Below are 25,081 nucleotides of genomic sequence, written 5' to 3'. Positions count from 1 at the left end.
GGTGGCTCTGTTTGTGGGGGGGGGGGTGTCTATGTGTGTGTGGGTGGCTCTGTGTGTGTGGGGGAGGGTCTGTGTGTGTGTGTGTGGCTCTGTGTGTGGGTGTTTTTTTTTGTAGGTGGCTCTATGCGTGGTGGGTCTGTCTGTGTGTGGGTAACTGTGTGTGTGTGTAGGTGGCTCTGTGGGTGGCTCTATTTGTGTGTGGGTTGCTCTATGTGAGTGGCTCTGTGTGGGTGGCTCTGTGTGTGGGTGCAAATGCAATAGGTCTCGCATTTGAGAGAGATTAAGCTATTGACATTGTAAATAACAATGCCGTTTCTTTAAATGTTTTAAAAACAAAAACATAAACAAAAAGAATGTCATGAGCAATGCCAATAGATCTAACTTTAACAATGCCGAGACCATTGCATTGTAAATGCTTGTCTATCAGGCTCCCAAACTTTGGAACACTCTTCCCCTAAAACTTCGCCAGCAGTCTAATACAGTTTCCATTCTTAGGGCCTTAAAGACCTGGCTCTATGGTAGGTAGATCAGCTGGCTCAGTTAACTGTATGTTGATTGAACGCGGGGAGTCCTTCAAGTAACTACGCGCTATATAAGATTAATAGAATAGAATAGTTTTGATTGTAATTTGGCCTAAATGGAAAAAAACTGGGTAGTGTGTGAGCTTCGACGGTGTGGCCTTGCGCATAAGCACTGTGTATTGCAGAGAGAGTGAAAGTAGACGTAGCCACAGATGCATTTATGTAAATTTTAGAAGTAGTATAAAAGTGAAGCAATTCCTTCTGCTCGCGTAATATTGAATACAGTATTTCATAGCACTCTCTTGATCAGTATATTAAGATTGAGCATCTTGGCGTGGAAGAGGCGTGGCGCAACGGCCAGGATGCCTGACTCCAGACCACATGGTTCACAGTTCGATCCCCGGCTCCGGCAGCAGGTTAGCCCAGCACCATGTGACTTTGGGCAATAGCTTGCTTAATCTTCCCGACGGCCCCCAGCGCCGGCACACCTCTCCGGAGGTAGCTGTGCGCATTACAAATGCTGGCATTTACATTTACATTCACTGCATTCTCCGTATCTCTCCAAGCACCTTGCTTCTAGGTCCTGCTCAATACCCCGGTGCTGCTCCCTATTCCAGGCCACTTCACAACCAATGAGCATCCCCCGTTGTTCTGCCCCAATCCCTTACTCCTCCTCCTCTGCAGAATATTTCTCGTCCCATCGTTTTGAGTCTACTTCTATCTGTCATTTCAGTGTTGTGTAAGCAACTTCCTCTCCTGCACCCACTTCTCGAAGGTTAGATGTTCCTGAAGTCATACCTCATCCAGACTGAGATCATCCACTGTTGGAAACTCCAGCATTTTGCTCATCTTCCTTCGCCCTTACCACTTGGCTTTGAACTTTGGGACTGAGTTGACTAACACAAGGAGGTCCTCTCCCTTGATTCAGTTGACACCACTTCTGCCTGCCAGTGATCTCTGTTTAATGTCAAGCTTCCGCTCTGCCAACAAACCTATTGATGCCCGTCTGCTCAGCAAGATAGACTACTGCAACAGTCAACTACTACATCACACCTACTAACGCCGTCATCATGCTTTTGATGCTGTACTCGGGCTCGTCACACACATTTTGTTAAACTATAAATATTCAAGCCCTACTCTTACAAGCTTCTGGTAAGTGAGCCTGCTGAGCATGTTCCTCATTCTGCTGTTGGAATCCATCCCTGGTCTTGCACATCCTTACACTACGAAGATTATCTCCTCCTTCTCCACCTCAGTGAGAACCAGCTTGAGGACCTTGCACTGGCTACCTATCAGGGACAGAGTAAGATTCAAATCGCTCTGCATTGCCCACCAGACTTTCTGGGAAACGGGCCCAGACATCAATCGACCCCTGATTTCTCCCTATAGGCCGAATAAATCCCTCCGCTCTTCTACAGCATTCCTGGCCGAGATCCCCAGAACTCGCAGAGTTAGAGCAGGAGGACGCTCCTTCTCGTATAACGTTTCCAAACTCTGGAACTCACTCCCTTTGCAGCTAAGAAACAACCCCAACCTGACCACTTTTCGTAAACAGCTAAAAACCCTGCTGTTTAATGCCTAGCTAGTAACCTCAAGAGGGCCCCATCTGTTCCAGCGCCTGGACGCCTCAGGGCAACTGTAGCGCTTTATAAGTCAAATTTTCATTTCATTTCATTTCCTTCTACCCCCATCTGAACGCACCACAATCGCAATCCCATCTTCTCAAGCCTCTGAGGCTCTGCAGTCTGTGTACGAGAGGGAGCGTAGAGGCCAGTTTAAAGTCTGTGTAACAGGGAGACATGCTCTGCCTCCAGAGAGGGTGAATAGAGGCCAGGCTCTGTACTCGGAGAGGGCTAATAGAGGCCAGGCTCTGTACTCAGGGCTAATAGAGGCCAGGTTCTGTACTCAGGGCTAATAGAGGCCAGGCTCTGTACTTGGGGCTAATAGAGGCCAGGCTCTGTACTCAGCACTAATAGAGGCCAGGCTCTGTACTCGGAGAGGGCTAATAGAGGCCAGGCTCTGTACTCGGAGAGGGCTAATAGAGGCCAGGCTCTGTACTCTGGGCTAATAGAGGCCAGGCTCTGTACTCTGGGCTAATAGAGGCCAGGCTCTGTACTCTGGGCTAATAGAGGCCAGGCTCTGTACTCTGGGCTAATAGAGGCCAGGCTCTGTACTCTGGGCTAATAGGGGCCAGGCTCTGTACTCTGGGCTAATAGAGGCCAGGCTCTATACTCGGGGCTAATAGGGGCCAGGCTCTGTACTCTGGGCTAATAGAGGCCAGGGCCTGTACTCAGGGCTAATAGAGACCAGGCTCTGTACTCGGGGCTAATAGAGGCCAGGCTCTGTACTCGGGGCTAATAGAGGCCAGGCTCTGTACTCTGGGCTAATCGAGGCCAGGCTCTGTACTCTGGGCTAATCGAGGCCAGGCTCTGTACTCTGGGCTAATCGAGGCCAGGCTCTGTACTCAGGGCTAATAGAGGCCAGGCTCTGTACTCGGGGCCAATAGAGGCCAGGCTCTGTCCTCAGAGAGGGCTAAGAGAGGCCAGGCTCTGTTGTCCATGTAACAGAAGCAATATAGAGGCCTGGCTCTGTAGTTTTTGTAAAAGCAGAGGAAAGATAGAGGCCAGTTCTGTGGTGTGTGTAACAGCACATGAGGAGCCTGGAGGCAAAGCTCTGCAGTCTGAAACTGAGAGCGCATAGAGGCCAGGCCCTGCCGTCTGTGTAACAGTGGGAGCCTGGAGGCCAGAATCTAGTCTTTGCAACAGAGGCTAATAGAGGTCAGGCTCTGTGGCCTGTGTAACAGAGAGAAACCAGAGGCCAGGTTTGGTTGTCAATGTAACAGCGCAAGGAGCTTGGAGGCCAATCTCTGCAGTCCATATTGGGGAGGCCGTAGAGGCCGCGCCCTGCACTCTGTGTAACAGTGGGACCAAGGTGCGCAACGCCCATTGGGCTATAAATGTTTCAGCCCTACCCCCACCCTCCCGTCAGTTGCCTTAGGCTGGGACCTCTGGGCAGGGGCTATAAGCTTGGTCTGGTCAAAGCAGTCAAGGCAACATGTTCGGCTGGCCTCTAAAACATGTTTACAGCGGGACGGTTTCTGTTTTTAGGTCATGCTTAGGCAGCACTTGCTCTGTCTCTTCAAGACATGCTGTATTCAGGATATGTCATCGATAACAATGGGGTGTCCCAGTATCATGCAGAACCTGGGGAATCACAGCAGTATAGAGACATAGGTTCTGCCATGAAAGTAATAATTGTTTTTTTTTAGATACATTTGTCCACAGAAATTTGGGATTATCAATCAAAGATACACCGTAGTACACGTCTGACCATAGATAATACCACATATGACAAATAACGACGACACTGTTTACTTGAAAAAGAGTGATCAATATATTAAAAAATGATATATCGTATGTGATGATACACATATTAATATTAATGTACAAGACTGATACAGACTGTAAAGAAATTATTTGTGACACACAAATGTGCCTCATAAATAATCTATATAATAGTACAATAGACAATAAAAACATTGCTCTGTATCAAAATCAAAATAGATCGCCACTTAGTGGGCATCCAAATTTCCAGGAGCAACAGGTGCTTCCCAGGTACCTTCGGCGTGCTCACAAATCAGTACTGCTTGGCAGCGCGTCTCTGCAGCAATTAACCCCTTCCCCGCTCATGACGGAACCGCTCCGTCATGAGCCACGGTTGCCGTGTGCTCATGACGGAGCGGTTCCGTCATGCCACGACCGTTGACGGCCGCTCCGCCCACGCGGCGCTGTTTCCCCGCCTGTGCGGGGGGACAACGCAACTGGGCGGAGTCATGACGGAACCGTTCCGTCATGAGCACAGCTCAACCGTGGCTCATGACGGAGCGGCTCCGCCACGAGCACAGCGCCACTGCGCTGCCCCCCGCACCCCCCAGCGCTGCGGCGGAATTCCCGCCGCAGCGAAAGGGTTAATGCTGCAGGGATCTATTTTGATACAAAGCAATTTTGCCTCAAAGGAAGAACTAAATTGGCTCCTTGATGCTGGACCTCGGCATAAAGGTTTCATCCACTCACTGAGGTCCTGATTGACTTGAGAAGAGAGTATGCGATCTCATTTTCCCTGAGAAACTGTCCATAACAGGCTGTTCACTATCGTGTTTATAGTCCTGATTAAGTTTGAGCTATTGGCGTTGCATTCATATTGGCACTGCCAATAGCTCTAACTTTCAGTATTGCGAGACCTACTACACTGCAAATGATTGTTTTGTTTTCCTCTCTGAAGGTGTCCCTGCTGTCCGCTCCGCCCTGCCTGATCGTTTCTCTTTTAAAGAACATGTGTCCTTGGCAAAGGTGTGAACACAGCAGCAGGGGATGAAAGCTCTCCATTTTGCACCCAGGAAAAAAAAGTGGAGTCCAAAGTTTATAAGACTGATTCCTGTTCAAGCTACAGGGAAACAACAAGATACAAGAGGTCTTTCCTGCAACTGTTCCGCTGACAAGTTTCAACTGGACCTGCCCTGGACCCTGCTGGTTGTTCCAGCTAGAGTGAGTCTTGACCCCCCAAAGTGCTGTTCCTGAGTTCATGGAACCTTGGGCAGTGTCAAAATATACTCCTCCTATCATCCTAAGAAAGCAGGGACATGGAAACATTTTGACTTCAAAGACCTTGGGAGGACCGGGACAAACCTGCCAATCCGACCCAGGTGTGTTGCCTGTGGGCTGCAGATTTGGGGTTCCCTCGCACAGAACTTTTTTATAGCAGCAAATATGATTCATAGGGAACTCACAGAGACTGTATCTGGCTTTATGGTGCCCTCTTCGGCTACAGCCTATCGCCCTGCTCTACTAGAGGAGTCTTAGATTCAAAAATTAGATTATAGGTAGAAATCTTCACTGGAACAAGGTGCCAAAACTGTCTGGTGAGGAACCTTCTTTGGGCATGAAATTTGAATTCCTCCAGCTCGGAGCTTCTCTGCCAAAAGTCAACAGCTTCACCCGGCCCTTGTCCAACAACTAAGCAACCTCATGGCTCCCTCCTCTGCCACAGCCTGCGGTCTTGACCATCTAAAGATATCGGGCTTCCATTTCAGTGACTGAAGGTAAAACTTCTGACTGTGCCATACTCGGATTCTGTAGCCAACACACGCTCATCGCAGTTGGCCTCAAATCACACCTAGGTCCCAGTCCACCCTAACCGTTTGACTAAAGTTAGAGCTTAACACTGCTGCTATTTTTATTTAAGGCTTTAAAAATTCATACCCTTGTTCCCCTTATTGGATTTCTGTTGTCTTCTCTTATACAACTGAGATTTCAAGGAAGAAGGAAGGTGATAGTTAAGTGTAATGAATCTTAACGTGTTTGGATGTCTGTGAAGGGTATTTTTGGTCTTTAATATTGTGAAACAGGTACTGGTGTGCAGGTTAACATTGAAATAGCTGAAGTGGTGGTCTCTTCAGATAACAGGAGGATTTAATTTCAAGTCGCCATGTAGAGTCCTGGTGGAGAAACGATAACATCCAGATTGTAGCCAGCTGAGTACGTTTTTGAAGAGACGTTTTTGAAGAAGTTGAGATTCTTGGGTTTGAGAATGTGGTACGTGTTCGGGTGAGTTTTGATTTGTTAAATCAATACTCAAAGTTCCCAAGATTCAGAGGTTTCATGTGGGATTTGGCAACATTGAGGAGGACCAAGGGAAGGAACTTTGTAGATAGTGAGTATTCCCCAATACATTTTTATTGTCCTATTGCAATAACAACAAGCTGATGGGTGGAATGCTTGAATTAATCTCAGCCACTGTGAATCAATCGGAGCTGCATCCCAGAACATTATTTTTCCCTCACCATACCACTTTGGTTTGGACCCAGCCATATGGAGTTCAGCGTTTACCCTGCTCCATTCGAGACAGTCCAGTTCGAACTACCCAGTCAGGTCCTCTCTGAATCGAAAAAAAAGCAATCTAATTCCTGGTTTGCCAACTATGTATTGCTTGATTCCAGTGGCACAGCGAGCACTGGACCCATGTCTTGGCATACCTTACGAACTTAGGACGGCAACTGCAACAACAACTAGGTGATGAATGGAATGTTTGAATTAATCTCAGCCAATAGCAGTTGCTCGGGCTGCATCCCAATCCATCATTGTTCGCCCACCGTGCCCCCTCAGTCTGGAACCAGTCATATGTAAATCAGTCTTGACCCTGCTCCTCATAGAAATGTAACAATTGTTTATAGAGGGTGGTGGTTAAAAGGTTGGGCTTGCAGGAGAGAAAATGCTTCAAGTGGACATTACTAAGTGTAGATTTTTTCTGTCATGGAGTAATTGCTCCCTTCTGAGAAAAGCTGTTAATATGCCTCTGAAAATTAAAATGAAGGTGGGATTAGATTTGCATGCACTATTGCTTAATATTTACATGAAAGATATTGCTACATAACACTTTGATCCTACTAACACTTCAGGGTATGTTCCAAGTTTGGCCGTGAGTTCTATACTTCAATGGGCGTTCATTCAATAAAATGCCCGAAGTAGCTGAAGTGACTTCCCTCGCTCTCATCGCAGTTGGCAGCGCAGGGTAAGCCGTTTGACACACACATTGCTCCTCAACATCAAGGTAGTTGCTGCCCAGTTTCTAGGTGGAGGGAGAAGTATATAAACTGAATAGCATAAAGACACAGGGCTTTTCGAGTGCTCTTTACTTTTTGATCCTGCCACTGCCACCATGACTCCTGAGACAATTTGTAGGAACAGCAGTACCATGGGTGACAGACTAGGACACCAATTACTACACCAGGTAAACCCTAATGGAAATCCATGTATGATGTGGGGTAGCGTGGCTAATCCTTCGGGCATAGTATACATAGCAAACCTTTTCAAACATCGGTTACATCTCAGTCTATATTTCTACTAAACATTTCAACCCAAGAAGATTTATTTGGAGTTATGTCAGTACCAATGAATACATTTTCACAATGCTATGTCTTAAGGAGATTGGCGTTCCCCACCAGACAACAAGAGAGGAGTTTTATACTAACATCCTATTCTGCCAATAACATAAAAGTATTGTGTGCAGGTAAATATAGCATTAACAGGACAGTATTTCATATGTTCTTAAACTGCAATATGTTCTACCACTTTTCTAAAGCTTTCTTTTGGGAACGAGACTCGAATATCTTTTTTTTTTTTTTTTCTCACGAATATCTTGTTAATTATTTTTTTTTTTGGTCCTACTGTATTAAATGCAACTGGCTCAGTGTGTTTGGAAAGAATAATTTGCCATAGATTGACGCACGTTAGAACCTGACATTTTACATTGTACTACGTCTCAGTACAAATATGTAACAAATTAGAACATTTGCCATTCATTGTGCTACAGTTCACTGAGAACTCTAAAACCCCTAAAGTTGGTATTAAACTTTGTTATGCTGAAAGTAATATTTCGTACCCAGTGTGGTTTAAAATACTTACTTGCCACATGTGGCCCATAAGAATGACCACTATGTTATTTGTTGTCCCACAACGCCAAAGGAAGCCCCCTAAAGTTAGTCAAGTTGCGCTCCTGGTGGGAGCCTACAGGCCAGAAGGTAGTCTCTGTAACAGAGGGCTAGTAGAGTCCTGGCTCTACGGTCACGGATATCAGCCAGGCCGCGCCAACTGTGTAAAAGCAGGAGGGGAGCTTAGAGGACATGCCATGCTGACCCTGTCAGAGGGGGGGAAACAGAGGTCCGGATCTGCACTCTGTTTACTAGAGAGAACTCAGAGGCCACGATGCCCGGCCTGTGTACTTAGTCAGCCCAGAGGGCAGCAGGCTCTGTGGACAAGAGACAGTGCGGATGTCAGACTTTGCAGTCTGTGAACCAAAGTAAGCACAGAGACCAAGCTCTACGGCAGGTCTCTTCAAACCTTTTAATGCTGTATTTATTAATTATATTTTATGAGTTTTGTATAGCGCCTGAATCACCCCCTCTCTGCGCTGCGGAAGTAAGCTGACACAAAAACGTCTAAAACAGGACAGTTTTAAGAAGCCTTCTGAATTGGAGATGATCCGGACATTGCCTCAGCTGAGTGGGAAGCTGATTCCAATGCAGAGGAGTGAGGTGCGAGAAAGCTTTCCCACCCATCCTTGACTTCTTAACCCGGGGAACCACAAGGAGGGATTTTGTTCCAGAGCGTAGATCCCTAGTGGGGGTGTAATGATTGAATTTCTCGGTGACCCCCCACCCACTTCAACACGTGTACAAAAATGTCATCAGGCATCCCAAAATAGTCAATCTATTGACTCACAATTATTCAGTAAAATGGTAAACATTGCAAGACAGTCTAGGAGTGGTTTGAGGGAATAGACAAACCTGATTTCCATAAGTGTTTTTTCCAGTTTTTTTTACACTACCCCCGAGCAGGGTGAAACCTACCAAGCTTGTCAATAATTTTAAGAGATATTGTGCGGTAGAGAGGTATATTAAACAAACAAATTAGAAAACAAAATGTAAGCAAAATGCTCAAATCTGTAATGGATTTAAGTTGGCATCAAAGATGTTTTGACAAAAAATTATGTTTGTTCATGCCTTTTGCTTTTTCACTTCATATTCAGCTAGCAACCTGGCTTGTGTCGTGTTTGGCATCTCCAGACAGATTTTTTCTTTTGTTTAGCCGCAATCACGTTGCATGTTGGAATTTTTTGGCCTAGCTATACGATGTTAAATACTAAACTACAAAACCCATCATGCAATGATCTGTGAATAAAAAAAACAAGACTGGCTGAAGAGCTTTAACAAACAAGCATTGGCATAGCCAATAGGTCTCGCCTTTGGGACCTTATAAGTGTTTAGTTATACAGCACAATATCCTTGGTGCAACAACATCAAGTGTTGCATGTCTAAACACTTATAAGATCCCAAAGGCGAGACCTATTGGCTATGCCAATGCTTGTTTTAAATGCAATAACTCGGCAGAAGTCCTGCACGAAAGACTGCAGGGTGTGCATGACAGTCACACACGCATAAACCGAGCCAAAAGGTGGAAGTGATACACACATTCTGAGCACAAATTATTTGCAGTTTAAAAGTAAGAAAAACAGGTTGACATGCAGGTACTTGCACAGGAAGAAGCCACACCACACGACACAGATGAGGCCAGGGACTGGTCTGAAGCATATTAACAAACCTATATTTTGTAAACTGCCAGGATTGAGCTACGAGCGTTGTCTGTTTGAAAACATTAAGAGAAAACAGACTGCGACGAATTCCCCGAGAACCCAGACTACCCAAAGGACGAGCATCCATCTCCGGTCAAGTATGAATTGAGAACATTTTAAATTCTGCAGTGCTGCTCCGTTATAGACATTAACATATACTCTAGGTTAAAGGGACTCAAATGAGAAATAGGTATTTAAAAAAACCAATAAATTGTTTTTTTTATTTAAAAAGCTTTTGTAGGCTGAGCATGAAAATGTGTTTTATCTTTATGAAAATTTGTGGAGAGGTAAAGTGAGGGTGGCTGTGGACAGGTGGAGTACAGGTTGGTGTTCAGAGGTACAGCGAGGGGTGGCTGTGGACAGGTGGAGTGCATGTTGGTGTTCAGAGGTACAGCGAGTGGTGGCTGTGGACAGGTGGAGTGCAGGTTGGTGTTCAGAGGTACAGCGAGGGGTGGCTAAAACAGGTGGAGTGCAGGTTGGTGTTGAGAGGTAGAGTGCAGGTTGGTGTGTGGTGCTGTGCTGGGTGTGTGGGAGCCCAGTGCTTGAAGGTGTAAGGCAGCGCAATGCATGGTAATGATAGTGCAGTGCTGAATGGTATCAGTGTGATGCTAGCAGTGCCGGAAGTGGTCGTGTGGCATTCCAGTGACAAAGGAGTACACGCGATGAGGAAGCAGTGGGAGCGCACTGAAAATATCACAGAAGCCCATGGCCCTGTACCCCAGCATGAAACTAGAGTTAAACATTTTAATTAAATTGTGATGGTGTGCATTCCACGAATCAAAACAGTGCGCATGCTCGTCTTTAAACTTGAGTTTGACAAAAACTGATTGATTCGCCTAAGAATGTTTGGGGGAAAAACGTAACTGCTGGAAATAAATGGCTCACAACGTCGAGCAGAGAAGCACTGTGAATTATCAGCATGAGGCCAAACCAATAACTTAATGCAGATTGCTGAATATTTAGGAGAACCGGGCAGACGGCTAACGGGTACAACATGCTCGTTAAGAGCGTAATGTTGGTTGCAAAGGTGGGCCACTCACGCGGATAGATCAGAAAGCACTGCTAAACCCAGATATTTTGGCGCTTACTCCACTAACCAGACTCTGTTTTCTCTCTCCACTCCCTCGTCCGAAGCAAGAGGCACGCTGCAGGCTTCCCTCAAGCATGCTTGCTCGCAAATGAGGAGAAGTCTAATATTAAAGAAGGTGATACCACTAAAGTGAATGAAAGATAAAGCAAGTTAGGAGGGGGGTGCAGGTTTGCAAAGAGCATGAAACCGTAATGGAGAGTCAAAAAGAGAGCGAGTGAGTGGTCGGGGAGAGAGGCGCGTGAAAGTGAAAGCGATCGCGGGCTGTAAGGGTGCCCGCGAGCGATGCACTTAATGAGCCATGACGAGAAAGAAAAGCCAGATGGCGCCTCTGCTCGTAACTGTGCGCGTAACCGCATGCTCTATGCCACACAAAAAGCTGTGGTCGACTTTTTGAAGCCCACTCACTAAATGTCTCGCCAGATCAGCGCATGCGCTGGCTCAGGCGAGACCTAAAACCGGACCAGTGGGTAGCTCTGAAAATCATATTTAACAATTGGAATACAAAAATAAAACACTTTCAAAAGTTTGCCGTTATGCTATATAACCTGTCAACCTAAAAGTCTCTACACTGTGACCCTTTATCAGAAAAGAGGGGGTGAAATGTTGGGTGTTATTTGGACGTTCCTCTTACTCGCACCCGAGGAGTGACTGGCAAAATAGTTGCTTATTTCCCCTAACAGTGGCTGGCTCCCCTCTGCTTTTTTCTGTCATTAAAAGCACTGCGTTGTTTTTCAGCGTGATGTTTGTGTTCCCCGCGGGCACACTTAATCTCCGCAACCCCCGCCCCCACTTCGGCTGTATGGTCTGTGTAAAAGAGTGACCATAGACGCTATATTCTGCAGCCTGTGTGCCGGAGTGAGCGCGGAGGGCTTGCTCTGTGGTCTGTGTAAATGAGTGACCATTGACGCCATATTCTGCAGCCTATGTGCCGAAGTAAGCGCGGAGGGCTGTCTCCGTGGTCTGTGTAAAAGAGTGACCATAGACGCCATGTTCTGCAGCCTGTGTGCCGGAGTAAGCGCGGAGGGCAGGCACTGTGGTCTGTGCAGAAGAGTGACCATAGACGCCATATAGCCTGTGTGCCGGAGTAAGCGTGGAGGGCAGGCTCTGTAATCTGTGTAACACAGGAAGGCAGGGCTCTGCGCCTGTGTAGCAGAGGATACAGACCACGTCTATGTAGAATGAAGCAGGCAATTGTGAAGGTTAAGTAAACATTTGGGATCTGCCACCAGGTGGCGCCATACATCCGCAGCAATACCAGAAGAGGACAGTGCTTTCTGTGCTGAGCAGGCGTGCTGTTGATTTAGCAGATGTGATGGAATTACTGACACAACGAGTGCGCTCAGCCCTCGGTCAGAGCGTTCCGAAGCAGATGACAATTTAGCGCAGTGGAGCAGAGAAAAGAGAGGTTTCTGAGGCGGCCGCGCGGCTCTTCGGACTGCGAGGCCACCAGACTGTAAAACAGCTGTAATCTGTCATATGTAGCGCCCTGTCTGCAGCGGCGCCCCAGGGTTCGAATCGACCCCTTTTAGATGCGGAGAAGTTTGTCAAACTGTTTTCTGTCAGGGCTGTAACAACCGTGCAGATCTCTTCGTCTAAGCCTTGGACACTGCTACTAACTGCGTTGGCTGCGCGTCCTATCACGACTGCACCTGCTCTAACGTTTTCTTCCTTCCACCCATTTTGATTTCCTCCCAGTAATAATTGGAGTTCCCATCAATTCTGACCATGGCAACTCACCCCGCCTAGGTCAGGCACATCAAGAGAAACCCCGACCCTGCCTCTGCCTGCTGCTGAAACAGGCCTCCCAGACCAAGGGCTGCTGCAAGTCTGGTCACAGGGACGAAGCCCTCTTGATAGCACTCCGCTTGTTCGACTCCTCTTCAACAATATCTGAGTAGCAGCCGCGCGGCCTGCAGTGCGCCAGCCTCGTTGCATTTCTTACCTCCGTACACATAGTGCGTTAAACTGAGGTAGATGTTTACGAGTCCAGGACTAACATAGGCAACAAGTTGATCGTCTGAAAGGCCAACCGCTTTCATGTTGAGGCACTGACCCTCATTCAGTCACTCTAAATCATTTTGTCGTATGGTAGCCTCCGCGGCTGTGTTGAAGACGAGTCGAGACGGCCATATTTGTTGACCGTACCATTTATTCGACATAGCAGGGACCCCACTGTGTATCCTCTCTCACTCGGTTGACATTGCATATATGTGACCCGTTGTCTGTAATATATCAGTGTGGGATTCTCCTACACCCTTCTGAGGGTGTCTTCTGAAAGGGAGAAGAGGGGGTCCCATCAGCACCCCAGACATCTTGCTGCAGGCGGGTGCAGTCACTCACTGCGTTTGTCTGCTGCGGGATCTCTGTGGCAGGCCGGGAGTGTCACGCAAAGTTAAAGACGGTGGGGCTTCTTCAAAACGCCACTCTTTCTCATAATGTGCAGCCCCACTGCAGGTGTGAGCGGTTGTCTGCCCTGGGGGCAGGACAGCATCTGTAATATGGCACACTGTCCCTGCTTGCACCGTTTGCACTTGCTTAGAGGGGCCCGCAGCATAAACACGGACACAGCACCTTTGGTATACTGGGCCCCTGATTACCACCTTTCACTGAGACAGTTAATCCCGAGTTTGTATCCCTGAATGTAGAATGAGACTGGTATAGCTAAGGGAGCATTTATACTGTGTATTCGTTGATCCTGCCCATTTCTGATGCCCTAAATTAAAAAGCTTTCCGTTTTCAGCATCCCTAAGGACCCCATCAATGGAACTAGACTAGTTTGCAGACACTTCCCTTTCAAGACTTGCAGTGGTAATGTTTCTCCTGAGACATGCTGAGGAAGCTTGCTGACATTTACCTTTAGTGTTCGAGGCGGCCCCATTAATTTATCATTTCATTCTGGCAAATCACTTAATCTCCCCCTGGCTAACAAAAATGAATGTGTCCTCATGTAACGCAACTGGTGCTATGTAAAGCACTCTGATACCCAATACCGCGCCAAGTTTGCGCTATATAAAACTCTGTATATATATAAAAAAAGAAACGTACCCATTCCAAGTGGTAAAATTCTAGGTTGGGATTCGTGGTGAGACCTGTCTATCCCCCCCCCCCCAGTTACCCCCTCTCAACTCACCCTGTTGCTTATGCAAAGGCAGCTAGTTCATTAACCTTCTTCTGACAGGGTAGGCAACTCAGAAACAGCTTGCTGCCCTCCTACCTCTGTGAAGAGATTAGGGTGTGTATGGCGGGTCTCTTCTTTTTATGAGAAGAGCCCTGCGAGATCCATTTTTTTGTCGATATAGCATTTGAAACTAGGATCTAGCCTCTTTCTAGCCCCCCTCCCAAGTTTGATAGATAAGGGGACCAACCTAGGCAATGAAGACTGGTGATGTGCCGAGGATCAATGAATTTGGCCTAATAGGGGGATATGTTGGAGCTCAGTCTCCACCATTGATGAAATTAACTATACGCCTTGCGTCCTCGCTACAACACATGTTGCCATTTTCCGTTTGTGCTTCCTGAGGCTGCAATTGGTTTATTTCAAGAGCTAGATCCAAGAGTCTTAAAAGCGTCTCAGATAATGGGACTTATACTCTGATTCCAGTAAAAGCACACACGCTGTTTTCAACCAATATGTCTCTTGATTTAGTGACGAGTTTCGTGCAAACCTCGTGTTGGCATTGGCATAGTAAAACAAACTGTGCCTCGAGTTCTTCTTGATTCAGGAGTACAAAAACACATGTATGCACATTTTCCCACTAGCTTGGCCCTAAGCACTGATTGAAAAATACTTTAAAACTGATTAATAGTCTATTGTTAGCTTCATTTCATGAGTCTTGTATCATCTCAAGGTTGCCCGCGTGAAGCCTCCTGCAGCCATTTCACACTTCCATCATCGTCAACTTCTGCCATTATTGTGAATCGAGGTTGGAAATTTGTTTGTAGAGGGGCTGTTCACACCACCTAAAATCTATTCCAGTGTGCAAAATAACAAGCAAATCGAGCCCACAACTAGTGGGTCAGGTGAGAACACTAAATATTTGAAGACATGTAGAACTGTACACCAAGGTATTCCATCCTCTTTCTCCACAGTACCTTCATTTGAAGATTCTTTCCTTTAGAAAAAAAGGGTTAGGCTTGAGAGCCCTGTAAATTATTCAATGTGTCACAGGAAGAGTTTGCATTGGACGTGATCAATTTTGAAACCATACCTGGTTTCTGCAAAGGCATTATAGTTAATCATTGATGTAAGATATTATCATTTGTACGATGTAAACATTTACACTGCTTTTGGCTTTCTTCTGAATTAATACTTTGATGTTCCATCAAGTTCAAGCAGCAATAGGTCGAATGTTTGGAGTGCACTATTAGCAAAGCAATGTTGCCTTGCAATATAAAGAGACACACCAAATGAATTGACTGAGTCTTCAAGTTAATTCTTATAGGGCAAATATAAAGTGCCAAAGTTTATTTTTTTTAAACTGCTCTTGTCATCAAGAGACGACCCCAGGTCGATTTTCTTTTTAAAGTGCACTCCTTCATAATTCACGATTGTTGGGTTCTGCTTGTTTCATGTGATTTCTATCCCTATTTTGTGCTTTTTCCATGCAATTTTCACTCCTTGCAGATTGATTTGAGCAAAATGATTGGATTGAGTATAAAATTACTTGTGAGAAAGATGAAGATGATGCGTTCTACAGCCGGAAGACATTTTCTACTCAAACGAGTCTCCCATGGTATCTTGCATGATTTTCGCAAGTAGGAAGTTCTCTAGTATATAAATTATTTGCGGCTCCTGAAAATGTATTCTGAAAAATATGGATTGTTTTTGGAAGTGAAATCTTGCGTAATTCATGATTGTTGCTTGTTTTGTTTTTTGTTTTCTCTCGTTGCATATTTTCCATGCAGTTTTTAATTCTGGCAGATTGGTTTGAGCGAAATGATGGGTTTTAGCAGAAAATGTGTTGCAAGAATTATGAAACTGATGTGCACCGCTGCTGCAAGATATTTTCGTCTCCAACCAATGACCCACAGTATGTTGTTGGTTTTTGCATATGAGAATGTTCTTGTGTATAATTGATTTGTTGCTTACCAATATGGATTCTGCATAATCTTCAGAAAAAGTAGGCGTACTGCACAAGCAAAAAAACTAAAAATGGCATTGTCTCCTGTCCTTACATAAATCCTATGCTTGGGATATACTTCTTAGATAACTGAAAAGTGGACTAGAAATTTGATTCCAATAAGAACATAGGGATATACATAAAGGCATTTTAAGCCCTGACATTTGTGAAACATTTTTTGGAGGGTTGCAGCTCTGTTGTAATATATTCCTTCAAAAATGATGGACAATGCAGAGAACAGACTAAGTACGTGACCGGTGCCCCTCCTCAACTTCTCCCTAGCCACGGGTCAGGTGCCAAGTAATCTGAAGGAGGCTCAAGTTATCCCTCTATTGAAAAAGCCAGGAGCTGATAAGGCTGATTTGAAAAATTATAGGCCTATTTCACAGCTCCCCTTTCTGGCTAAAGTCATGGAGCAACATGTCCTAAAACACCTTTCTGGCTTTTTGGACACATTTAAGCTTCTACATCCTCGTCAGGCAGGTTTTAGAGCGTACCATAGTACGGAGTTAGTCATGCTGTCCGTCCTCGACGACCTTAGATTGAATGCTGATAAGAGAGAGCCGAGCGCACTTGTGCTATTGGACCTCTCTGCAGCATTTGATACGGTCAGCCATTCCATCCTGCTGAGCCGTCTGCTGGACCTGGGACTCAGGGGCTCGGCCCTTGACTGGTTAAAATCTTTCCTCTCGGGTCGCTCGCAAAGGGTGCAGCTTGGCGACCGTTCCTCTAAGATAGGCGTCATTCCATGCGGCGCTCCACAGGGCTCTGCGCTATCCCCGCTGCTCTTCAACATCTACCTGCAACCTTTAGTGGCCGCCTTATCCAATCTTGACTGTCGTGTTTTTAACTATGCTGATGACACACAGCTCATTTTGAGGATTGACAACTCAGCTCAGGCCCAGGAGACGGCTCAAAACATTCTAAGATTTACAACTAGCTGGATGACTGCTAACTCTCTGAAAATTAACCCGGATAAAACGGAGGTCCTCGTCATCCCATCTATTAACAACTCTTGGGGTGGCCTGTTCTGGCCCAAAGAACTTGGGACTCCTCCATGCCCATCTCCAGTTGTGAAAAGCTTGGGAATCAAGATTGATGCAGAACTCTCACTAAGCCATCAAGTCTCCTCTGTGGTGGGCACTTGCTCGGGTATTATGAGACAATTGAGGAAACTGGCCCCCATTCTGTCCATTTCTACCATGAAAACCATAGTCTCGGCTACTATTCTATCTCGCCTTGACTATGGAAATGCGCTGTACCTAGGTCTCCCGCAGAAACTCACCAACCGGCTCCAGGTGGCACAGAACGATGCTGCTAGGTTAGTCTTTAGCCTTCCTCGAAGGTCTCATGCACCACCTCTGCTTCTAAAGCTGCACTGGCTGCCCGTTAGAAAACACGCTGAATTCAAGGCCCTATGTATTGCCCACAAGTCCCTCTATGGTCACGCTCCTAGCTATATTAAGGATCGTTTGGCCAGGTATATTCCGGGACGCCTTCTTCGTTCTACAGACGCTTTCCATCTGGTCTGTCCCCGAAGCAACTTGGCCTCCAAGGGCGGGCGAGCTTTTTCGGTGATCTTGCCTCGCCTTTGGAATCAACTGCCGGACGTCGTACGGAAAGAACCAGGCTTACTCCCCTTTCGTAAGATACTGAAAACGCTGCTTTTTAGAGACAGCTTCTAAGTTTCCTATGACCAGGACTGTCTTTACCGGGCTGACTTTGCAACTCTCCTTCTGTCAGCGCTAAGAGACCTGTCGGTATACATGCGCTATATAAATCTCCCTACAAATACAAATACAAATACAAACAAGGTAACCTCTGTGCCTGGTAGCAGTTGGAAATTTGTGCTCTCCGATCATGCGCGCATCGGTGATCATGATGATAGCGATATCTACAGCATGTGTTCGTCTGGCCTTTTTCTTCAACAGCTGCATCCAGTGGCTGATGTGTCCAGTGTCTCCAAAGATATCAAGCGACCTCATCCAGAACGTGCATGTACTGTGCCTTTAAATAATGTATGTGTTTAATACAACTGATCATACATTTTTCTAGTCACTGCCTTTGTCTCTGATTGCTTTGCCTCTCCCTTTTGTCTGTTATCCTCGAGGGACCTTCCCTGAATTCTAGCTCTCTTGTGGCTTTGTGTTCGCCCCTACTCTAGAACAGATTATCTTCATACATTTACACACTTTTTTCCAAAACCCATCCGGGCAGTCTGGCTTCATCTTCAACTTAAGGCAAAATGCTTGCACTGAATTTTTATTCCAGTGTTTTAAGTCTTCCTCGTGACCGTACAACTCCTGAGTGCTACTTGACCTACATTTTTAAAATGTCTCCCTCTGCCCTCACTCTCTGTATAGGGTGTCCCATCTGTCTCCTCGTAAATGCGTCTATGCCCTCGTGGGACTCTTATAGGCCTTCGTGCATTGGGTAACACTGTAAAAATATATAATGAATACAAAATATTTGAAAAGGAGTCTTCAACAAAAGGATACCAACTCTCTTAAAATTTGGGACCAGTCACCATAAAAAGACACGAGTAGTAGGCCTGAGAAACAGCTGACTGAAGTTACTGCATGATGGGAGAATGATATATATTCCGTCAGTAGCCCTGCATCATTCCATTCAGTAGGTTGTGGCTAGTTTCTTTCTTCGACTCTTACCCTTTGAAAGCACAAACCTTGTTTCTTTTTAAAAAAATTCTTTTGTTTTCTTGTTGAATAAACCTAAGGATTCATAAGGATAAGTATATCGTATGAATATATTTGTTCCTTTGATTCCAGGCATCAAGTAATTTTGTGTGCACACTAGAGAGTTTGACTACATTCCCATCTCATCTCTGCAATACAAATTCCGGGAACAATATAGGCCAAAGCCAGATTGCGTGTAGTTATTGCTATGTACACAATCTGGACACACACATTTAACCCCATTTAAATTATTCGGAAAGAGGCTGCTGAGCTGGGGAAAGTTTCATAAAGCGCTCGTCGTGGTGTGTGGAGTTCCACCTTCTGAGAGCCAGCATGAAGTCAGCCCATCGAATTGTAATTTCACAACAAAATGTTTTCAGTTTTTTAAATTGTCAACTGCGACTGCCTTATAAGTAATAATCAGTAGCTGGGACTTCTCATCAGGCTAAAGAGTGTCTTAGTAGCCTGGAACTCAGAGTGCTTGTAAGAGGTCCAATAACCTGTGCTGGCGAATTCATGGAGTGCAGAATTACGCCACAAAGTTGCTGATGTTACTGATTCAAGAACTCATTGAAGGTCATATGGTCTACGCGTGTGCATTTACTCAGCATGTCCACCTAATTTGCATAAACCACCATGAATTTTGAAATATTTTATGGTGGAGTTGCTATATTATACCGCCTATTCCCTGTATGTTATGGGAAAACTTGTTAGGTGTTCATTTCAATCTGCACTGATCAGCCACTGGAAATTGAGGTTGGAATTGTGCGACTTGCACTTTTTTTTTTTTATGTTGGTTGCTTGTAAAGCGCTTCATGTGGAAATTCGGCTGCCTCAAAGTCAGATTAGCAGTATGCGTGTTTTTCTTTGACCGTCCTGTCTATATTAATGTATTGTTTCTCAAGACAAACCTATGTAGTTCATTTTGTTGTTTGCATCGCATCTCTGCTTCTCAGCGCTTCCCACTTTAAGTGATGGACAGCGCATGATTGGTAGCAAATGAACAAGATTGAGCTCGCACTTTAATTTGCAGGTCTAAATTCCATACATTTCTTCTTCACCAGAAAACACTTTGCAAATAATGAGAAATTCCAAATGTATTTCCATGACCCGGCGTTATGACCGAGTCCCCGTTTTTTTTTTTACAGATAAATACAGACGAAAAATATAACCTGTTCCCCTGACTGCAATTACTTTTGCAAATAGACGAAAGCTTGAAGTGTCTTCTTCCGAATGTTTCTGAGAGCTGTCAATCATGACTGTAAGGGTGATAAGTGTGCAGACTGACAGCGGGGGGGTTAAAAACCGATGAGATGCCCAATGAAGTCGTGTTGGTTGCATATGGTCGAGTACGGCCTACCGCCCCCTCCTCCCCTCTGCTGTTACAGAAGCCAATTTAGACATTTGTTTGGAATAGGGGGTCGTCGACCCCCGATCGTATTTATTAACAAACACACATATTTGCAAACAAATATATAATTACGCAGAAATGACAAGACAGGATTCGGCACATTTGATTCATTCCTAGCTTGAACAGGACTCTAATACATAATGTTCCTATCCTAGTCCAAGCATATTGCTGATCACATTTCTGCGTATTCCTTTGGGCCTACGGCAAGGTCAAAACGCTGGCCCCTCCCCCTTTAATCCAAATTGTCCCGCGCATCCTAACCAGAGTGCGCATGCGGAGGGGGCCCAGCTGACCCGGAAGCACTTCCCTCCAGGCAACCCCCATACGTTCAAGACTTACTCCATATTTGTCCCGCGCCCCCCAACCAGGGTGCGCATGCGCAGGGGGCCCAGCTGACCCGGAAGTAGTTCCTTCCAGGCAACCCCCATACGTTCAAGACTTACTCCATAAAGGGGCCATGCAGACAGCGCAGCTTACTTACGCCCGCGGCGGGGTGGCCAACCAGCCAGTGGAAAGCGTAACCCCCCTTTAGCCCCGCCCCGTTGCAACCAACCGGTTGTAACTGCCCCTGGAGTCTGGTGAGAGACACATTTCCCTCCCCTCTGGGTGCCCCACTTAATAAGGCGCCCCAAAAGATTAGTAAATTTAGTCTGTCCAACCGATGACCTTACCGTCTGACTCGAAATACAGCCTAAAAACACGACAAAAAAGGCATTTCATTCACTACATTCGACCTTTCCTCATAATTGACACCCTGTGGAAAAAACACATTAACCATACTTTGCGTCAAAAAACATCTATCTCAGGGATGGTGGGTGGGGAAAAAAGGTTAAAGGTCCTCCCGAGGGAGGAGGCACACGCGACGCGTGTGCTGCCGAGGGGAGCGGAGTGCAAAGAGAACGCACTTCGCGATCCCCCTGGCTTTAAAGGGGGTTACCCAGTTACCAGCTGGAACTGGTTCTTGCCGAAGGGTCAGCCGCGCCCCGGAAGCGATTGGATCACTTCCGGGGCGTGGAGGAGCCTACCATGACCCGGAAGTGATCCAATCACCTCCAGGGCACGGCCCCCTGACCAATGCGGGGGCCACGGGACTGGCTAGAGACGGGGGCACGGCCGACCGCCATAATGGTGGCGGGGCCGATGCCGGCCCCGCCTTCCTCGAAGTGCTTGAAATGCAGTGCTACGTTTGGCAGTAATGTGTTGTTGTGTTGCTTAAGACTACTAAAATAGTTGCAGAACTAGCACCTGATTGACATCCGAATGTGAATGTGCTTTTTCTGGTTTAATAGATGTGGAAATACACAATTTCCAGTTTATTTTCTTTACATGTAAAAAAAAGAAGGAATATCTTCTTTAGGATAAACATAAATTTGGATAAATACAGATGGAAATGTAAAAAAACATAAAGCCCACCCGCCCTTGACTGCTGTAGTCGCTTTCATTCAATAAATGTTGTTGAATCAGATGTGTAATGTTGTAAGAACCGGGCTGGAAAACAAATGGCTGCATTTTTTTCCCTTTAGAGACAAGAAAAGTTCAGCATTGAAGATCACCAAGAAGAAAACGAGAAGACGACACACTGATGTAAGCAAAATGTGTATTCCTTGATGTGAAATGATCTTGTGCTGGCTGGATTGATGCCATCCACAAAGTGACACCATGTAGTATCTCGAAGACCACACTTGGAACATCGCTAGTTAGCTCCTTGAAGACCGAGCTGGGGCTCGTGGTTACACGAGTGAAATATAGATGCACCACCTAGTGGACTGGGGCGGTTAGAAACGTGTGTGTATGTGTGTGTGTGGGGGGGGTGGGGGGGGGCAGCAATGCACAAGTCATGGGCCAATGCTTAGCAGGAGGGCATGTGGGTGACGTCACAGCTTTTATGTTTGCCAGACCCAGGCGTGAGTGGCTCATGAAATCCATATTTTTGGGTCGCGTTCTGGAACTTACTGTACTGTTTAGCCTGTTATTAAGTTGGGACTACAGGCCCCAGCATGCAGTGCAAACCCTGGACGGAAGAGCTTCTCACGCATGGTCCTGAGCTATTGCTGACCTTGATTTTTTAACCGCTGCCAAACCACACGGCGCTACACCTATATTTTATCATTTAGCCTCCTGCCACGACACCGTCTTCAAATGAAGTACTGCAGTGATGAATGAACAGTCCCCCAGTGCGGTCTTGGGAGCTCAGTTTGTATACAAGTAATATTCTCTGTGTGTTTAATTGTTAACTGCGTCATTCACTGTTGTGGTCTCCACCAGACACCCGCAGACGCCCCATCGCCTCTAAGGGTGTCCCAACGGTCACATTTCTCGTGTCCTTCTTTGTAACTGTGCGCTGCGTCTTCTATTCTCTTTTATCATAAGCAAAAAGTATTGTATTTGTTTATATGACACTCTCAGGGTCGCATTGGGATCACAATTCGGCCCGGGCACTCCCAAAAAAGTGGCCCACATTCCTGGATCACGCCCGTTCACGAAACAAAATTTGGATAGTCTCATTGGGCTCAGTTTTAAAGAAATGTTTGATACATTTTTTTTTACAGCTCATAGAGCCAGAAACATTGGTGAAAACTAGAAGTACTACATTTTGGCGGGGCGGGCGAAGTGAAATAAAGTGGCTCAAAGGTCACAACAACTGATATGGCTATGTTTGCCACCTGGCTGTTTTTTTTAACCAGCATTACCAGTATTTTAATGCCCTTGCCAGTACGAAAATTAAGAATAACACCCAATGCTGGTATTTTCTCCCCTGCACTTCAAAGTTTGAACAGTAAACATAAGGTGAAAGCAGTTTAAAATGTGGTCTAAAGATTCTTTATTGATCTGTGACTGATAGTTAAAACTAAACAAAGGAAGAAAAGCCATGTTAAGAAGGAATACAGATTTTTTTATTATTGAATAAAGAATCCTCTCTCATTAATAAGTTCCAGCCTTTGCAGATTCTTAAAAAATGAACAAACAGCAAGTTATGTTTTTTTATTGTAGTTTTATATAGCATCAACTCTGCCAAAGGGTGCAATTTATATGGGCACCAGTTACATTACAGAAGATCAAATTCATTTTGATTTCATGCCTTGCGCAATTAAGTCATTTGCCCAGAATCACAGGATGTTGAGGTGAGGCTGGGACTTGAACCTATTTCCATAGTTCACTTTCGGCAGCTCTGATCCTAACATTACATTATCTACATTTTCGGCTCTGGGAAAGGTGCTTCATAGTGAAGTTTATGCAAACATCCCCCCCCACACCACCAAGGCCTGAAAGACACTGTAGCCGAGGTGCCAACGATAGGCCCTCAGCAAGGCCATTCACTTACCTCAGCCCAGCCAACTATAGCCTCAGGGAAATGACCTGGGAGGGGTGAAGAAAAGCACAGAGCTGCTGCTCCAGGGAGCTGAGGTGATAATGGCCCGCAGCAGGGGAGTGGGACATTGCTTCTGGGCGTCAGCGCCGGCCCCACGAGAGGCCAAGATAAAGTCTGCAGCCGACAGAACACTATGGCCTAGCTAGGCTACTGAAAGCAACCCCCTCAGAGCCTCCTTGCTCATGATGCTGCTTACAGGGGCCTTGTGGGGAAGACAATAAGGCTCTGTGGGCCGGTTGACAAAAACCGTCCCACTGGTGACCCTTAGGCACCGACCCATCGGCCAATGCCCGACTGCCCGCCTTCCCAATCCGATGCTGGGCACTCTCCCTACGTAAAGAAGCCTAAGGTGTGTTGCTGGGGGATCCCGTTTCAATATTTATATGCCGCTTAATTAGGGTGACCATATCTTAAGAGCAAAAAACCGGGACATTATGCAAAAATAGGAGAAGGACTACAATTTTACATCAATGAAGCGGCGCAGAATGACAGCTCTCATCAACATAGGAACGCAGAAGAGGCACTAAGAAAATAAATAAAATGTAATTTCTAAAACCAACATCATATCTGTTAGTTAATTTGCTTACTTATAATAGCTGCTAACTAGTACAGCTTTATAACACCTAAAAGGTGCCTCTCACTGTTTTCTGTTGACTCCCTCTACAAACTGGGACATGAGCCAAACTTTTGGAAATCTGCCTGGACAGCTGGTGGCAAACCCGGGACGGTCCCAGCAAACCCGGGACGCCTGGTCACCCTACGCTTAATGACTCTGTGAAGGCCGCGAGTCGCTGTTTTGCATCGGGTTCCTTGGTGACCTTTGCAGTGCATTTTGAGAGGGTGCTGCTGTCTGTGGTTTGACCATGTATGGCACACGGTGACGTGCGTGAAGTTTGACAACATGGCGCGTGCCTGCGCATAGAGTGTAAGATTAGATTCAGCCACGCACTCGATTACGTTCTATTAAATTACAATGCGATTTGTTTCGCTGCCAAAGCAAATATGGCCCACCCCTTGGGAAACCACTCACTCATCCTCTGTGTAGTGGTTTTATGATGAACTTCGAGGCTTTTATAAGAGTTACTTTAACAAGAGTTACTCTGTAGCCATGGTGGTCTCTTTCTCTTAATATGTTCCATTTGAAAGCTCTTTGGCGGACTAAAGCACGTTCTCACATTGATACCTCCCACAACAGGACGAAATAAGTTTTATTTTTCCTCCTCTGGTGGTCTCCGTGAACTATCGGTGTTAACCAAAGCAGCGAACAGATGTGCCACCGCGTCAGGCAGGAGCACAGTAGCAACATGGCACTGGGCCAAGCAATTGTCGCAGCGCAGTCAGTGGAAATATTGAAGCAGCATCAGTGCCCCTTGAAGATGCAAAAACATCTGTTTGGCAGAAAGAGATTGCTTCAAATGTTATATTTTACGGCTATAAAATATGTTGGAGAAGTTGAGCGAGGGTCCTTGTGTAACCCAAAAGTTGCTTGAGACTGGGCTGGCTCTGGGCGACGCCCCAAGAAGAAAGGGTGGGATCCTATGGTGCAGACCGAGTGTTCCTTCGTGCGGTGCTGGGTTCAGTTAGAGAGAATAATTAAGAGTAGCATTAGCTCATATCATGCCAGTATTCTTGGAATGCCACCTTTCCACTGGTTCTCACCATGTATTGAAGGAGTTATGTGAAAATAATC

At 45.9% G+C, this 25,081-nt stretch overlaps 1 protein-coding gene across 7 annotated transcripts in view; it reads left to right on the top strand.

The window, feature by feature from the left end:
• Positions 1-25,081, top strand: part of PLEKHG5 (pleckstrin homology and RhoGEF domain containing G5) — a 1,098,541-nt gene that overhangs the window by 815,921 nt on the left and 257,539 nt on the right. For all 7 annotated transcript variants that reach the window (XM_085608897.1, XM_085608896.1, XM_085608900.1 and 4 more), the window contains one exon: positions 21,545-21,605. In XM_085608897.1, the coding sequence (XP_085465023.1) occupies positions 21,545-21,605 (61 nt within the window). The remainder of the gene's footprint in view (positions 1-21,544; positions 21,606-25,081) is intronic.

This window comes from Triturus cristatus, chromosome 1_2 (genome assembly GCF_964204655.1).
Source record: "Triturus cristatus chromosome 1_2, aTriCri1.1, whole genome shotgun sequence".
NCBI lineage: Eukaryota > Metazoa > Chordata > Amphibia > Caudata > Salamandridae > Triturus > Triturus cristatus.
The sequence above is the reverse complement of the archived record's forward strand: the minus strand, read 5'-3'. Positions and strand labels throughout refer to the sequence as shown.